At 32.0% G+C, this 19,978-nt stretch overlaps 1 protein-coding gene across 1 annotated transcript in view; it reads right to left on the bottom strand.

Moving 5' to 3' along the window:
• LOC132704727 (uncharacterized) overlaps window positions 1-9,455 on the bottom strand; it is a 28,759-nt gene extending 19,304 nt beyond the window's left edge. The window contains exons 1-3 of the mRNA XM_060674930.1: window positions 9,427-9,455; window positions 8,411-8,494; window positions 5,182-5,290 (exon numbers count right to left, since the gene is read on the bottom strand). Of these exons, the coding sequence (XP_060530913.1) occupies window positions 5,182-5,196 (15 nt within the window). The 5' untranslated portion in view covers window positions 5,197-5,290; window positions 8,411-8,494; window positions 9,427-9,455. The remainder of the gene's footprint in view (window positions 1-5,181; window positions 5,291-8,410; window positions 8,495-9,426) is intronic.
• Window positions 9,456-19,978: the final 10,523 nt, after the last annotated feature.

Genomic DNA, 19,978 nt, shown 5'->3' with positions numbered 1-19,978 from the left:
GTTAAAGTTTTTGGAAAGTTTGTATCCCTTGCGGAAAAGAGTGCATAACCCTATACTGGGTGAGTCAACAATAGAGAAATAGTATATTATACAAGTGTGGTAAATGGCATTTGAGTCACGAGTTTGTTTGCCAATAACGGAACCCAGCGGAGTGATTGTTTAATAAAAGAGTACCTTAAAAAGTTTACCAGACATGTTGCATCCTGTACTTTTTGTACGACCTTTAGTTTTTGGGTACATATATGCAAAACAACACATTCACTAAAATGGCCGTCAGAATTGACAAAAGTTAAAATTGAAAATTTAAATTAAAAAAAAAATTGAATATCTCCGAAAACATCTGATGGCTAAAAAAACCCTTATGGTAATATCCCGCAAATGTCCGAAAAACTTCATTATCTCACTGTTTTCAAACAGTCCATTCAAAAGTAGTAAAGATTGTTAGGATGCACAATTTAATAGCATATTAGGCAACAAGTGTGACATACGGCATTTAAAACACGAATTTATTTGGGACAAGCGGAGTGAGTGTTTAATAAAGAGTAAAAAGTTTACCAAATGTATTGCATACTAAACTTTTTCTACTACCGTTCTAGACCGTCAGAATTGGCAAATGTCAAAATTCAAGAGGTAATATTCCGAAAATGCCCGAACTGGCTCGGACACGTGGAACACGAAACTTCTGTATACACTATTGCTAAAATATTAATTGGTCACGACAAGACAATACAACATCGCTCTATTAACCTGAGAAAGAACTTTGTTTGAGCAGTAGATAAAACAACAGCAATTTTTGTGAAAATAACGGCTATATTTTAAATTCACATATAAAATAAATAATATAATATACCTATTATCACAAATTAACTCATCCTATAAAAGTTTAAAAGTGGATACACATGTTTGGACATTTTGTACATTTTTTTGAACGTGTTATTCTGCTGCATGCTTTTTAATTTACTGACACCACAAAAAAAAATTTATTTGCTCCGTTGTCAGGTAAAAATTCGACAAAGTCATTTTGTCATAACGAACTAATCTTATAGCAATAGCCTTAGACAGGAAGAAGAAATATATTGTAGCATATAACTCAAATTCCACCGCATATATCTTTTATATCATGTTCGAATAACACTAAAATTTAATACGTACGATTTAATAAATGAATCCAACAAGAAACGAAAATACTGATATCACTGCATATCAAAAACTCAATAATACACAACAGAGAATACTTTTATTATTATTTTTATTTTATATTTATTATTTATTATTTAATTATTATAATAAAGATAAAGATTTATTTCCATAAGACTCGAGTTACAATAGTTGGATATTGTCAGTATTATACAAATATAAATAATATAAAATTATTTTATTAAAATAATTAATAATCATAATGAATAATAATAATATATATAGTCAATAACAAACAACGAATACATATTAAACGGTATCACAAGAAAGAAAATCCCTAATATTGTAATATGCGACGCGTAGCAATTTGTTTTTACAAGTGCATTTGAATTTTGTTTGGCTAGCTCCTTCAGTTCTATGGGCAATTTATTATAAATTTTTACGGTCAAAACAACAGAACTATTTGATATCGGTGTTTAGGTAATCTCAACTATAACGAGAGTAAATGTTATTTTACTCTTGATCACCTTAGGCCAGAGGAATTTGATTCAGTCGAAAAAAATTTGGGTCAAATATTTCAATCTCGTTTTCGGGGTACCGAGTATTGTTTCGAGTAAACAATCGAACAATTTACATTTTAACGTGTTGATTAAAATTATTATAACCACAACATTAATTAAAATGGATCTGTAGATGTTTTTAATATTTGATTTGATTAACTGTTGGCGTTCGATTCGAAATAAATGGAGTATGTCCCCTAGAAAAGCGTTCGGCTAATTAGATTTACATAAAGTAGAATGTCGGTGATTAGTTTAAAAATATAAAGGATTAGCAGAATTCGTAACGTATATTTAGGGCAATCGTTCTTCAGCCTTAGGCGCTGATGAATTACACTTTTAATTGCTTACAGATAACGATCTAAACTATAACGCAATCTCTAAATGTGAACAAATTGAGAAATTTTATAAGAAAAGTCCGTTTAATAAAACAACACATACGTGGTTTTAAAATACCGTGCTACTTGTTCGTTAATCGCTATAAAATTATAAGCAGATATTATTAATTGTTTATTTTTCCGCTAATTTTGCGTTTACGCCACAAAAACCACTCGGAACACCTGTAAATGGTTCCAGTTGTTGCCTGAATAACGTTATTTTTGACGGAAATTACATTACGAAATAACGATTCTTCCAAAAATAAAACTAGATCGAAGAGTGTCTTTGACTACCTTGACCAAAGGTGAAAAATAATTTGGAAAAAAAAAGTATTTTTACCTTATTTTTAAACAGAAAAATTGACAATACAAGCACTACTGGTATTTGGCAATAAACCTAAACCTAAACTACTAACATTTTCCTAATTCTAAAGCTCCTTTTATTTTTTTAACTTTTTTTAACATCGCAAGTGTGTTTTCGAATCTATTTTTCTTTGTAAAGCTTGCAAAAAAATCTAAGCAAAGCTTAGTAAAATCTCCATCAGAAACTTAGAAAAAAGGATTTACTTTACTAAAAGAATTTAAAAAAATTGTGCCACTGCCTGCCCCTTTTTTTTGCATAACTCCAAACATTGCATTTAGGGGGTATTTGTGTAAGCGTAATTACGTTTTTAGAAATTTTCCAGAACATGTGAACTAAGATTCTTTCAAAAAATTAGTTATTACATTACTGAGAAATTGAAACGCATTCATTTTGCACTGAGTTTTATACACATAAGGTCTGTTCCCACATCAAATCACGAACTTGTTACTTGCATGTCAAGAAATCGGAAACTACTGCTCTATCACGTATGTAATTAGACTTAAATTTATTAGGGGTTGCATAGATTAATCTTGATATGCAGTTTACTTAATCTTAAATAATATAGAGGAAGAAGAAACGCCAACCGACTCTTTTAGGTTAACTAACTGGTGGTTATTACTTCCTTTTCTAGAATCATAATTTATCATTAAAAATCCATATAAATATTCCCATTATGCTGAAATTTAAGAAATGTGTGATTACAAATCCTATCACGTTTATTAGTATGTATTTAATTTTGGAGTCAGTTTCGGACAAGTGAACATTCACATTCATTTGAGGAATACATTTTTAATATTCTCGAAAACTGTCTTTTTTAATTTCATTTCAACTCATGTGCAGCAATTTCAAATTAATGTGCAAACAAACCGGGTGTTATTCTGCGGGTCGTACGGTTTTTCAGCGACAAACTTTCTACTCTGTTTTTCTCTTATCTCTTTTCAGTTTTGAGACTTTGACAATTTTAAATGACAATATGGGTAATAAAAAGCAATTTTCTGGTTTCTTGCATCTCCAAGCAAACTTGGTTAACTATTTTGAAAATGAAACAGAAAGACTTGCGTTGCATCGCATTCCGAACTTTCATTGTTATAGCTTCCTGACATTTTCGAGTGATTATTTAGTTAGGACCTATTCGGAGTATTTATTGTTCAGTAAAAGCTGAAAATGTCTCCAGTACTCCTCTGATAGGCCACAATAATGGATATAATGTTTACAGAGCGATTGGTCAGTCGTAAGGGCGTGCCAGATCACATGTCGCGTGAGCGATGAACTTTTTATTGTTTAGTTTAGTATTTAGTTAAGAGGCTGAGTGGAGATATTTTTATCGTAAATTTAATTCTCTAAAAAAATAGGTCTCCTCGTACTCTTTTGTATCTCGCTTAGTTTTTGAGATAGAGTGAAAATAAAAAAATGCAAATATTTTTTTACATTCAAGCGTGAATATCTTTACAGTTATGCAAAATATAAGAGACTGACGAGACATATAGAAAATAGGTCTCTTTACATTCTTTCGTGTCTCCCTTAGTTTTTGAGATATAGTGAAATTAAAAAAAGATGTAAATATTTTTTACATTCATTAATAATAACAAGTACGAAGGATATCAAGTGCCACAATTTATTAGGGATATGCTTGCCGATACTAAACTCTAACTAAAGCAGCAAAAATGATAAGATCACAAGGATTCAGGTATGCAAAGGATATGGTAAATATAAAAGAAAATTTATTACATTTTTCTAATCCATTTGTTTCAATTTTATAGATAAGCAGTCCCGTGCATGGAAGGATCTAGATTCAGCAGAGGATGAGGAGAATGATTCCGACTGACTTTTTATACTTATATTTATAGTTTAAAAAAACTTGTGCGTAGTTGCACAATGTTTAAATGTCAAGAGACCTTTTTTTAGGGAATTGAATTTTCTGCAGAAAATATACTTAGTCGTTCTCTTAGTTTGTACTGTTAGATATTCACGTTTTAATGTAAAAAATATTTGCATATTTTTTTTTACTATGTCTCAGAAATTAACGTCATACGAAAAAATGTAAGGAATTCGATTTTGTAGAGAATTAAATTCATTACAACAAATATATCCAATTTTCTTATATTCGCAACGATAGCTCACTTTGAAATGTAAAAAATATTTGCATTTTTTTTCTGCTATATCTCAGAAACTAAGCGAGATACGAAAAAATGTCAAGAGATTGATTTTGTAGAGAATTAAATGTACAAAAAATAAAGCTATGCTGAAATAAACATAAGCACATACGGGATATTCAAGTCGTTCTGCCAGAGTGTTAATGCCGCCATTTTGTTTTGCAAATTGACACTTACACTTAAAACAGTTGCAAAAACCTTCATATGACATGACATATGACTGGCCTATCGTTCTGTAATTATATCCATTATTGTGGTCTATCAGAGAAGTACTGGCAGGAATTTCAGCCTTTATTGAATTATCAAAAGATGCACTTTTTTATGTTGGGGGCGTTCTGCCTCCACTTGTGAGTACAATCACAATATTTTTTCTTCCGATATTTAAAAATTTTAATAGGATTAACAAACATATCGATATCAAGAAAATAATTATTAAAATTAAATATAGTTTGAAATATGGTGAATTAAGGGTTCTGTTTTATGCTGGTTTGTTAGTGGTCAATATCAAATAGACACAGCACTACGTAAAATGTTTGTGACATTCAGACCCGCATGATTTGACTGAATTTGACTATTTTTTTTTACATACTCACGTTGTGCTTAACCATATTGGATCGCACTTTTCATTTCCCTGCTCCAGTTGAAAAAGTGAAAGCTGACTATAGATAGAGTGTCGTCATTATCACACTCAAAGTCGGAATTCTAAAAAAAAAAAATAAAACCATTAAAAAATAAAAATTTTATTTCGAAATACAAGGTATCGAATATTAAACATAAAAAGCAACGGTACATGCAGGTAGTGTTAAGACCCGATGACTTTTTACCTGTTAACTCTCGGTATAATTAAAACGTTGACGGTCCCCGCAGTTAATGTTATATTCCCATCATTGAAAGAAACTTTCTACCTCTCTAGTTTGTTTTTAATTAAACCTAATGCGGATAATTACAATTAAACGTCAATTTGTACGGGTCATCGCTTGGATAATTGATATAATGCGTTAATGCCTTGGAGTCGCTTGTGGTTTTGCAAATCTGCTATTAGATTGCGCAAAGTTTCCGTTTTTATTTAGATCGGAAATGAAAAAATAATTATAATGCATTATTATGGAGCCTACGCCTACGACGTCTCAAAATTGAAACACAACCTTATAATGTTTACTATAGTTTTTAATATAACACAATCTAAATAAACTCGGTGCGAAGTGATTAGAAAAAATCTACTCTCACATCAATATTGGTAAAAAATTAACATTAACAATAAATTTTAACACATCATGTTTTTAGATCAACCTCAAGAAGCAATAATTTCAAGGGATAATCAAACTTAATATACTGTATTAAAACAATCAAACAATAAGGACGATCAATTTGTTTTACTTGAGAAACTTACTAGTATATCGGATTTTAATTCATAAATTCTCACCATAATTAACTGTCCACCCAAACACAATCCAGACCAATTTAAACTCTGCTTTAGCTATTAGGCTATCAAAACTTACAAAAATTCCTTCTGCAACCTATATCAGTCACCTCATTATCTACTTTTAAACAAAAACTAAAAATATTGTTTGTATGCTGCGAATGCGATAGTAGAAAATCATTTTCAAGTGCAATATTCTCTTAATTTGGGTAGCAATTGGGTAGCAAAGGATAGTCACCTTACTAGACCTTGCAAATGCATCTTATTTAGCAAAAGTTGATTTCGAAACCCGGGACAGAATGTGGTTAGTTTGGTTGCGCGTCAGAGCAAGACCACAACCCAGATAGCTCGGGACATCCATTGCATATGTTAAATTAGTCCATACATAATGCATGTAGTAAAAGAAACTCTCACGACTTTGAATGAACAATTTGTATAACTTCTGGATACATTGAACAATGACAATACAAAGCAAAGCATACCAAAAGCTAATTTCAAAATTCTAAGAACATATTTTTGTGTCATTGGTTCAAAATTTGCAAATCAAAACCAGCCCGATATCTGTTACGTTAAAGTAAAATCGAATCGATCGCACTATATATATTTTATTTATATTTATTTTTTGGAAACAGCCACTTAGAATTATGTACGTATGAATACACACGTAACCAAAAAGTAGATTCCATATAATTTGGTTAAACCTTAACATCTTAACCACAGAATTCTCGTCATACTATTTTGTTCGTGCTATTTTATTATTGTATGAGGCTTGTAGGAATTCTTTGTGTAAGTACAGATGAATTATTACTAGTATGCCTAAAATTAATCTGAACAATTACAGACATGCTAACGCATCTATAGACATGCAAACAAATTGTTCCTGATCATGATCAAATTTAACTTTTCGCCCTGGAAATAGTTCTCTAAAAAATGAGGCTAAAATTAATTAATCATTCCAATGAAGATTTAAATATAAAGGAAGAATTCGTAACAATACAAGTCATAGGTAGGAGAGAATTCTTCAGATTTTTATCGAGATTCGGCGTTAAGATTTGTTAGACCTCATATTGCTCTTAATAACTTATAGCCCTAGTCTACTATTAGAACGCTTTTGGTAACTCCAAGACCAAGACAAATTTTCATCAAAAATCCCAAATAGAATAAGGTCATACAGTAATCTACATTTAATTGAAATTTCAATTTTTCAAAAATGTATGCGTATGATGGGACCAAAATGAATTTTTTTTTCAAACAGCTACAGATTAACTCGGTTTTATAAAGTAAGTTATGGTGGCACCCACATCTTCACTTTTCTTTCATTTCTAAATGTTAATACATTTTCAACATTTTTTTCATTTTGTATATATTTTGAAACTTATTCAATGACTGCAATACAAAACAACACATATGATTGTTAGAAAACGGTTACTGGTTCAAATATTTTATTATGATTTTCAGCAATGTAATGGTGCGATGAACAAACGTATGAAGATTAAAAAAATATATTTGTAAAATTTAATCCAGAATAGGCCTGCTTAGTCAAAAATGGCAAACAGTGCGTTACAAAATAGTTATGGTTAATTAAATTCAACACAACACCGGATGTGGCGCCCTCTAAATTTTAGCAAAAAACAAATTTAGTTTTTAGTAACATACCTAGTATCTCAAATTTTATCTATTCGAACAAAAATATAATCGAAAACCAAATAAATTAGTTCATTGGGACGTCATAGGTTTTTTTATAATAATAATAATAATGTGACTTTATTGTATTTTAAAAAACAATAAAACGAAGTGTACAAAATCTGAAAAATCAGGTGTCTACAGGTTAAAATGCGGATCTTGTCCTAAAATTTATATTGGACAAAAAGGTAGATCCTTCAAGAAACGCATTAACGAACATAAAAGAGCGTTTAGAAACAATAGTCTAGATTCCAATTACGCTACACACTTAAACACAGAAAAACACATTTTTGACGACAATTTTGATATTTTACATACAGCCACAAAAAGTATAAAATTGAATTTATTGGAAGCCATGGAGATTAACAAAATGAGACAGTATTGCTTAACGATCAATTAGATTTAAATACCTTTCCTTTATTGAACTTAAATTCCCACAACAACATTAATTAAGATTATTTTTCGTTAAATATAATAGCAGGTAGTTTGCAAATATTACATTTGATAAAGATACGGTGTTGTCGAAACAATTGTTATGTGAATATATATAGTTTCGTGAAAATCTGAACTTTTAGTTCTTATTTATTTTGTTAAATGGATTTTCATCAACTAAAAGCCACCTCAGTTGAATGGAAGAAAAAAAGTCCACATCCCCCTTTTTAAAGATTGCACCAGTACTTAATTAACACCCCGTGTATTCATTCGATATTAATACTCACCCCAAACGTTTGTAATCCTTAAAAGCAACGAATTTATCGTGTGGGAGTTTCGTCCAGTTTATGAGACCACATCGAAATCTGTAACTTGATAAAAAATGAAAAGTTAAGCGGATTTCGCGGCCAGAGTTTCAAAGAAATCAAGCGCGATGGGATACGAGCGTGCGAACCGAACGAAATCTGAAGCACCTATTGCCGAGTACCACTCTGACCGACAAAATAGTGATGAAGATGCGACCGAAAGTTTTATAAATGACGACCTACCTTTACGGAAAACCTCTGCATCGCCCGGATATGGGGGCAAACGCTATCGGCAGATTCACTCTTACGTCGGGAATGCGCGTGAAAGTGAAAATGAATTAAGTTTAGACAAACATGCCCGTATTTTGTTACGAGTAGATATACACCAGTTAAGTGACATGTGAAATATAGGGGGTGTTTGTAAAAGTTAATCGTTAAGGAATTAAAAATGCGCTCAGAATAGTATAAAAAAAGTTTATGATAGCTCTATTGCCCATGGCAAATTTATTTTCCCAGACCATGTTTGATGTCGAGAAAGAAACAGAATAGAAATAGTCAAAAGTTACTACATTAGTTGGTTAACTAAAAACAAAGACGATATAAAATTAATATAAATCCTTAGACTGTGATTATTCTTTATTACTACTATGCTATAAAAACAATTTCGATAATACTTTCAATAAATTTAAAAAACTCGGCTGAGCTAAGGAAAAGACATATTTATTTATTTTAACAAAGAGTAATAATGGTTACCTAACTAACCTAACATAACCATCAAGTCTTATAAAAAATAAGAGGAAAAGACTGAAATTTATAATTATATTTAATGGGACAATAACGTTTTTACTTTACTAATACATTGCAAAAAACTCCCAACATTGAGAAGATAGGTGAACATTTTAGAATATTTGTTATTGGTATAGATAGAATGAATCAGAATAGAATAGAGCGATCACATAACCAAATCTATTTATACCACACATATTTCAAAAACTTACGCTGAATCTTTTCCGGTCTATTCATGGAGACAATTATAGCCAGGAGACCCACCTACAGATGCACCCGTTAACTTTGACCTGTCGCATGAGTTATTTTTTACTTCTGTATTGTTAAAGTATCTAGTGCAACTTACAAAAAATCCATAACTTTTTGAGGCATCTGCCAGTACCTTATTAACACGATGAACAAAAAAAGTATAATTCCGAGCTTGCAATTTGCGATCTCGAGCCTTTTTTGTGTACAGGAGCAATTTTAGATATTTTCTATATACCACAAATGGCTTGATTTTTCCGACAGAGATTAAAAAGTATTACAAGCGTTTTAGCCAAAACAAAGCGACATTCATGTATAAGGAATAAGGCTTAATTATTTTAATAATTATTTAATAATTTCTTTATGTTTATATTTTCAGAGTGGTATGAATTGCTAATACCATTAAAATTGTTGAAAGAACCCGCGTTGCACACAGTGCAAGTGCAAAAGTTGAGTTTATCTTGTCGAGTATGTAAATATCTGGCTACACCTGAGATTTTTCTTTTTTTTTTTTCAAATAATAGTTTTATTTATTTAATAACTTCAGATTTTATCCTGACCCAAGACATTTAATTTTTTTTAATTCTGAGGGACTACCTGTACTTCTGACATTTGTATATAATATTTGAATTAAACTTTTGATTAGCTGACTTTCCAAGATCCGGAAAGGAATAGCCAATCCAAAATTAAAATGGTTATCCAGCGACGTGGCAAGGACGCGTGTTCTTATTAAATTTCTAGGATTTTTTTCAAATCTTCCACAGTATCTGCTTTTATTATTATTGATCGGTACTAAGTAATTCTGTTTTAAGAAAATAAAGACAAAATGTCATTAATAGCTTATTGACTTTGTCTTAACTAACTATTATGTTTTAATAATAAAAATAATATTAAGTTCTGGTGTGTTAGATGTAATATCCAATGAAAATACAAAATACCGAGTATTTTGCAATAAACAACCAACCCAAATAAAAGCAACTATGTAAAGAACTTTATTTACATATAAGAAAAACAAAACAACCTATGTTTTAACGGCAAATTAAACTAAGTAAGTCAATACAATTAAAAATGTCCGGAGAGTCGATCTCTACAGCGTAGAATGTAAAGGTTGGAGTCCCTCAAGAATCCCGCTTTTATGTATTATCTACCCACTTAAATTTGAAAAATTATTTGACTAAAAATTCCTTATCCGCCATTGAAAAATTTATAGCTATCTTAAAAGAATTATAGAGTAAACAGGAAGTCATGCAATATTAATTCAAAGAAGACATCTTTGCTTATTGTGGGTACACATAGGAATGGAAGGAAAATAATTGAACAATTCTTTAACATATTTACAATTAGTATAAATCTAGATCTAATACATCGACTATCTTCAGCTCGTAACCTTGCCATAACATATAACAATAATTTGCGTTTTAAGACACATAAACAACCACGACTTTTATCAACCTTAAATTCATCTCTGTAGGTTCGATATGTCAAAATTTAATTATGGCAATGCTGTTTATGGAACTTGCATTGACCCTAATGACATCCTTAGAATTCAACGAAGACATCATAATGATAACCGCAACGCTTGCTAAAATATGCCAAATAAGAAATATGTTTTTGCATTTTATTTATTCCACAAAATAATTACTAATGAGGCTCCTCGCTATCTGTATAGTAAAATAACTTAGACAGGTCAATAAGGTAGTCACACCAATGCATAGAGTTGAATTTTTTAAACAATGTTTCAAAACACGACTGTCAAATACAGTGATATTTAGACATATACCAATTTCAAGAAACGTCTGCTATGAGAACAATGTCCTGTGTTATAAGAAATATATATTAATAATACGACAAATTTTCTTTTAAATAATGTTGCTCTATCTCAGCCAAGAGTTATGTTTCTTATATCAAATCCAAATAAAAACTTTTAGTGTGCTTATGTATCAGTTTTTTTTTATGATGTGAAACAGTCTACCTTTTTGGATATGTTATTGTTGCTGAAAAATAAAGACCTCCCTTTTATTCATTATTTATTTATTTAAAAAATGGCCCAAATATTTTGTGGAGGGAGTTGGTAGGTTGGAAACCTTCTGACTGTCCGCGAAGGAATATGAAAACCGATCTCCGATAACAATTCAGAGCAATCTATAAGAGGTCCTCATAAATATTAACTGAATAATAACACAGCTTAGATCTAATATAACGGAAGTAGAATACTTTTAGTAACCGTTCGCTTGTAAACTCACTAGCATTCCAAAATATCAACCCTAATATTATCAACGCACTGTTACAAGTTTGATTGATATGGATAGCAAATGAAAGCTTGGTATTGAACTATTATATTGACTAGATAATAATCAAAAGCAATACAACCAACCCGATTCGAAAAACTAATAGAAAAATATTTGCCAATGTACAAGAGAAGTCAACAAATTGAAGATCCCTCTGAAGAAAGCGACTGTGTCGTGTTGGGTGAAATATCACTCACTGTTTCATCAACAAAAAAATTTACTGTATTCCAGTATAACAATGAAAATGAAAATTCACGTTTAAAATGTTGAAATGTGTGTATTCTGCGTGTTGCCGCCTGCGCGGGGAAAAACTCCGCGAGCGCTCTACATAGCACAGGGTCGGACTGTACAGCAGTCATCTTGATTACGGACAACTTTAAATATTTTCACATAATCGAAAAATAGTGATAATTTACTCGATATATTATAAAAATTATTAATAAAAATGGAAAATATGACGTATTGAACTCAGTCTGTCAAGTACGATTTAAAGAAAAAACTGTTTTTTTTGTCAAACCCCATTTCTAAAAGATGGTGGAGAAAAATCATGGTCAACTCTATAGAAAATTTCTGAGAAGTCCGTATGTGGGTGATCCTGTTTTAACTGTGATTTTTTATGTCTTGTTTGTTCTCACTCATCATAATCTGATAATGAAATTTTTGCATTAATTAGATCACGATTATAAAATATAATGTATCATTTAGGGAGAACCTAGAATATATAAGCTAATAACAGTACCGTGTCGTGTTCATTTCTAAAATTTAAGTAAAAATTTTTAATTTTTTTAATCCTTTAACTCTTTTTTGGTTAATGGTTTAAGTTAACACTGAATTCATGTTCGATAACTTTTGTTTTAACATTAAAAGAATCTACCTGGATATTTATGAATCGTCTAGTGAATCATGTTGAAAATACGTCATCCAACTACTGTTGACAAACATGGAGTTGATGAAATAGTGCAAAGAGTTTATATGATTGTAGAATTCATTTTTTAAAAAGTTGTTTCCAGTTCTTGATGCTTTGAAAATTGAAAATAGATGAATAATATGAATTAAAAATTTCAAAAGTCTACCTTTAAAATCTTGTAAACTTTAAATAAGTTGCATCAAATTGAGTGAAGCGTGCCAAATTACTTAGTGGAAAAAAACATGCTGAACTTCCGCTCTTCATTTTTTTTATAATGTAGATTCTGGCTTATAGTTCAAGATTTCACTGTTAGTTGTTGTATTTTTGAAGACCGGGGTTATTTCAGCTATTAGGAAAGGAAGATGGCGCAAGACTTCAATATAATTTTTGTAACTCCGTTCTGCGTTAACTTATCAAAGAGACGCAAACTGATCTAACGGAACTAACCAAAACTCACAAATTTTGATATATAAAGTCGATATCCAAACTTTTTTTTTCCATTTCGAAAACATTTTGCCTTTTCTTATAATTTTTTTATTTTCGGCTAACGTTATCCATTATGGAAGGAAACGGGACGGAAATTAAGCTGATAATCACGATAGGTCACGAACGTAGTTTTGGCACTTTTATTCTTTCAAATCAGGTTAATAAAAGAGAAATGGCCCCGGTATGTCGATTTCCAACGCATATGTTATTTAAATCACATACACACGGGCAGCGGCCTCTTATTTTCGCAAGAGCAAGATAAATATGCGCGAGCCATAGAAGTTTCTTTCTAAAACGATAAATATTTTGCTTACGTATATCGTACGCGACGAAACAATTATTTTATGGTAATTTCTTTGATTTGAATATATCGGCAATAAGCGTGCGGTTTTCCGTTTCGGTGTATTTTATTCCAACAAACATGATTTAATTAATAATTTCGCAACCGCAAGCAGAGTTTAGGGCGGGAAGTCAAATATAATTTTTTTTCTCTCACCCGTTCTTTTGGTACATGGTTTTCGCCGTAAATTTTAAAATTTCAAATGTAGGAATTTTGGCAGATTGAGGTTATTTTTTTACATGGTACGCCCAAAATTGGTCCGAATATTTATGGATTTCCTACTACTGACTCAAGACAAAGTGAAAACTAGTCTATCTAACTAACGAAAAGTACAACTGATATCTAAAAATGCAACAGTGCCAAAATCACCTTGTAGCTGAAAATCCAAGATTACTATGACATTTCTCTTTGTGTCGCATTTTAGCTGTGGATTATGAATGCTACAGCAGGTTAGCTTAATTATTCAAGTAAGCACGGCGTAAAACCATGAGATTGAAAAATAAGTTTAATTCATAAGTTGCTTGAGTAAATTTGGACTTTTCATTTATTACGTTTTCATATATACAGGGTGACTCGTTTCGCCGTGGCCACTACCAACTTTTGTTTTTCAAAGAGAATGCCCTGTATATTAACACTTATTTAAATAGACTTTTGAGAGTGACTTGATTTATCCAAGGTATTTGAATATTGTTTCAAATTCCCTTTCCGTATAAGAAAAATACTCTTGACTTTCTCATTTTTTCGTGCTATGTGCATTTATTGTTTCACTTGAGTATGTTTTGGTGAGTTGTTATGGACACAGGACTCCAATAACGGATTTCATAAGAAATTTTCATACATATTAATACAGGATACGCGAAAAATAAGATTAAAAATGAAATTAAAACAGCCGCCAAAAAGCTTTTCATGAATGGAAAATACGTATTTTTATAGTTTTGGCATATTTGGCAAAATAAAATAAAAATTCAGACATTTTTATATAACGTTGTACATGCGTAATATTTTTACTTTTTGAAATATTTCCTTTCAAACATTTGTCTATCGTTTTGTTGTTGGTTACTATCAAATTCAAATATTTTTTGACACATTATTAATTTATTTACTTATGGTTTATAAATTTAATTTATTCGCTTGCTTGCGTATCATATTTACCACACTTTACCAACACTTTAGAATATGTCGAAACTTGAAGAAAGAAAAAAAAAGATGTCATATTTACTATAATGAAGAGCAACTTAATATTTTGATGCATTTTGCGTCTTTAGATCTAGATGTCAAAGGAACAACGCTTCGATCGCTCCTTCAAATAAACAATTGGAGGTCCTATAAATTCTGTCCAGTACAGAAATTAGAGCACCGGGAATACAACATCAAGTTAGATTTTTGCAAGAATCTTATGGAGAGACACTCTTCAGAAAATATATTTGCTAATATGATTTGATCAGATAAGTCCATATTTATCACCTCAACTAAAATTCTGTCAAAGTATGGTGCGCCACTTGGAGGTTCAGAATAATAGGTCCAGTATTTTTTATCACAATTTAAATTCACTACCATACTTAGAGCTTTTAAATATCCCCTTGTTGAAAATGAAGTGCAAGAAAGGGAACGACGAAATTTAATTTGGCAGCAAGATGGCGCTCGTTATCACAGAAGTGAAGAAATTAACACCTATTAAAATGCACACTATACAGATCGAAGGAACCCCAACATAACTCCCCTAGATTTTTTTTCTATGGGGTACACTTAAAGATTTAGATTACAAACACAAACCGTCAACTGCCGAGGAAATTAAATGTCGGATGAGAGTAATGGGACTGAAACCCTTTATCCTACTTGTATTGCTCAAAGTGGAGGACAAATTGAACAACTGTTACAATAATTATAACCCTTTGCAAGCTATTAATTTTTTATTGATCGTTTTGTTAATGAAATATTCACTAACGGTATCGCGTATCCTTGGTCTTTTTCTGTATAACAATGCATACATAATCTTTGGACCTTCATAAGCGCATCGGCAAGATTATAGTCAACTATGAAATAATAAATCATAGTGGCAACACTTTAGCACTTGTTTTGTTCAAACCCCGTCATAGCCACCTTACACTAACTGAACTTATATGGCAACAGCATATTATTTGTGATAGACAAATGTTTAAAAGGAAATATTTCAAAAAGTAAAAATATTGGGCATATACAACCTTATATAAAATTGCCTTATTTAACGCTAAATCCATTAAAAAAAATTTTGGCAGGTTTTTTAATTTCATTTTTAATCTTATTTTTCGCATACCCTTAATATGCATGGAAATTTCTTATGAAATCCATTATTCGATTCCTTTGTCTACAACAAAACTTACTCAACTGAAACAGTAAATGCTTCCGAATGAAGAAATTGGCAGGTGTTTTACGTCTTGCAAAAATGTCAATATCAAAAACGGTTTGAGTTATACACAAAATATGTCTAGAATTTTGTATAAAATTTAAAAGTGAAGTAATATACTAGGTGTTTCATTTAAAATTAGAAAGTTGATATTGACCCACGAGGAATTAAACACCCTGCATAGACAACATTAAAACCTCAATACTGCAATTATTTGCTAATAATTTCTGAGATAAGGTAGTGTCATGATAAACGGCCCACCCTATACGTCTGCCTGTTGGATGCAGGCCAACTTGAGTGGAAAAAATATAATATGCACAACTTGGGAAGGAGAGATCTTGATTAGTCTCCAAGGATATACGATATATATATATATATATATATATATATATATATATATATATATATATATATATATATATATATATATATATATATATATATATATATATATATATATATATATATATATATATATATATATATATATATATATATATATATATATATATATATATATATATATATATATATATATATATATATATATATATATATATATATATATATATATATATATATATATATATATATATATATATATATATATATATATATATATATATATATATATATATATATATATATATATATATGTATATATATATATATATATATATATATATATATATATATATATATATATATATATATATATATATATATATATATATATATATATATATATATATATATATATATATATATATATATATATATATATATATATATGTATATATATATATATATATATATATATATATATATGTATATATATATATATATATATATATATATATATATATATATATATATTCACGTATTGATTCACGGATGGAAAAATGTGATGACACTATATTCCGGGATATCATCCGTTCGCTCGTTGAACTCCGACTGGAATCCTGCATCCGACTGGAATCCTGCAAATCTTGCATCCGACTGGAATCCTGCAGACGTTTCGCCAAAATCTCACTTGGCATCTTCAATGCTCGCGCTCCGAAAACACTTCGAACACTGGGAGGTTATCGGCGGTGCGTGCGGTATTTATACTCTGCGCCGGAGATGGTAACGGTGCTGCTTGTGCGTGGGGGGAGGTGGCTCCGCCCCCTGAATTGTCGCGTTGTTAATTTCGCCCGATCGTAGTTGCGATGTCCCCGTTGGCTGCTGCGCATCGCTCTGCTGTTTGATTATCGTTCTCCACGTGTTGGATAAATGCAGAGCGTCGTCTCTCGTATTGAGGTGTCCGGACTTTTCTATTTCGATGGCCTCTCGTATAATCCTAGTCCTAAAATCAGGAATGTTAGCTATTTGTTTGCAAGTGCCGAAATCAATTTTATGGCCTGTCTGATGTTGGTGCTGAAACAAAGCAGATGTTGTTTGTTTGTTTCTTATGGCTAAACGATGTTCCTCGAGCCTGGCTGAAATCCTTCTGTTGGTCTGTCCCACATACGTCAGGCTGCACGATCCGCATGCTACACTGTATACTCCTTGGTTTTCCAGAGTAATTTTTTGTTTTGGGTTTCTTAGTATTGCTCCGATGGTATGGTCAGGTTTGTATGCCGTTGATATGTCGTGTTTCCGTAATATTCGGCCGATTTTGTCAGTAACCCCCTTGATGTATGGCAGGACAGCGATCGATCTTCGTTGGGTCTCGTCCTGCACTCTCTGCTGCGGCTGTTGTTGTTTACTGATTGCCTTGTTGATGGTGCGCCTTTGGTACCCGTTTTGTTGAAGACAGGTACTAATTTTCTTCAGTTCTTTATCTCTGTTCCTCTCGTTTGTGAGCCTGAAGGACCGAGCAATTAATGTATTTGCCACTGCCTGTATCTGTGATGGGTGGTGATGAGATTTAGCGTTCAGGTATCTATTAGTGTGTGTTGGTTTTCTATAGACAGTGTGTTCCAAGTGTCCATCTTCGGTCCTTGTGATGTGCACATCTAAAAAGGGCAGACTGTTATCCTCTTCAAGTTCTATTGTAAATTGAATCCTTGGGTGAATGGAATTCAGATGATCTAGGAATTTCAAAAGCTCCTCCTTGCCAAAAGGCCATACAACAAATACGTCATCAACGTATCTTGTCCATAGTTTTGGCTTCAGATTTGCCTTCTCTATTGCTTTCTTTTCGAAGTAAATCATGAAGAGGTTGGCAATCACAGGTGAGAGAGATGATCCCATTGCTGCTCCATCTATTTGTCGGTAAATTTTCCCGTTGTGCATAAAGTAAGCGTTTTTCAGGCAATGTCTTGACTCAGATTTTAGGTTCTCTCAGGATGGACAAGGACGACATTATGGCAAGTTTCGATGTCAAATCCCTCTACCCGAGTATTCCAGTAGAAGAGGCACTCTTGCTTATAGAAGAAAACGAAGATCTTCCGCCATACATAATGGATCTGTCAAGACATTGCCTGAAAAACGCTTACTTTATGCACAACGGGAAAATTTACCGACAAATAGATGGAGCAGCAATGGGATCATCTCTCTCACCTGTGATTGCCAACCTCTTCATGATTTACTTCGAAAAGAAAGCAATAGAGAAGGCAAATCTGAAGCCAAAACTATGGACAAGATACGTTGATGACGTATTTGTTGTATGGCCTTTTGGCAAGGAGGAGCTTTTGAAATTCCTAGATCATCTGAATTCCATTCACCCAAGGATTCAATTTACAATAGAACTTGAAGAGGATAACAGTCTGCCCTTTTTAGATGTGCACATCACAAGGACCGAAGATGGACACTTGGAACACACTGTCTATAGAAAACCAACACACACTAATAGATACCTGAACGCTAAATCTCATCACCACCCATCACAGATACAGGCAGTGGCAAATACATTAATTGCTCGGTCCTTCAGGCTCACAAACGAGAGGAACAGAGATAAAGAACTGAAGAAAATTAGTACCTGTCTTCAACAAAACGGGTACCAAAGGCGCACCATCAACAAGGCAATCAGTAAACAACAACAGCCGCAGCAGAGAGTGCAGGACGAGACCCAACGAAGATCGATCGCTGTCCTGCCATACATCAAGGGGGTTACTGACAAAATCGGCCGAATATTACGGAAACACGACATATCAACGGCATACAAACCTGACCATACCATCGGAGCAATACTAAGAAACCCAAAACAAAAAATTACTCTGGAAAACCAAGGAGTATACAGTGTAGCATGCGGATCGTGCAGCCTGACGTATGTGGGACAGACCAACAGAAGGATTTCAGCCAGGCTCGAGGAACATCGTTTAGCCATAAGAAACAAACAAACAACATCTGCTTTGTTTCAGCACCAACATCAGACAGGCCATAAAATTGATTTCGGCACTTGCAAACAAATAGCTAACATTCCTGATTTTAGGACTAGGATTATACGAGAGGCCATCGAAATAGAAAAGTCCGGACACCTCAATACGAGAGACGACGCTCTGCATTTATCCAACACGTGGAGAACGATAATCAAACAGCAGAGCGATGCGCAGCAGCCAACGGGGACATCGCAACTACGATCGGGCGAAATTAACAACGCGACAATTCAGGGGGCGGAGCCACCTCCCCCCACGCACAAGCAGCACCGTTACCATCTCCGGCGCAGAGTATAAATACCGCACGCACCGCCGATAACCTCCCAGTGTTCGAAGTGTTTTCGGAGCGCGAGCATTGAAGATGCCAAGTGAGATTTTGGCGAAACGTCTGCAGGATTCCAGTCGGATGCAAGATTTGCAGGATTCCAGTCGGATGCAGGATTCCAGTCGGAGTTCAACGAGCGAACGGATGATATCCCGGAATATAGTGTCATCATATATATATATATATATATATATATATATATATATATATATATATATATATATATATATATATATATATATATATATATATATATATATATATATATATATATATATATATATATATATATATATATATATATATATATATATATATATATATATATATATATATATATATATATATATATATATATATATATATATATATATATATATATATATATATATATATATATATATATATATATATATATATATATATATAT

The sequence above is a fragment of the Cylas formicarius genome, unplaced genomic scaffold (genome assembly GCF_029955315.1).
Source record: "Cylas formicarius isolate icCylForm1 unplaced genomic scaffold, icCylForm1.1 PGA_scaffold_7__23_contigs__length_41026272, whole genome shotgun sequence".
Taxonomy (NCBI): Eukaryota; Metazoa; Arthropoda; class Insecta; order Coleoptera; family Brentidae; genus Cylas; species Cylas formicarius.
The sequence above is the reverse complement of the archived record's forward strand: the minus strand, read 5'-3'. Positions and strand labels throughout refer to the sequence as shown.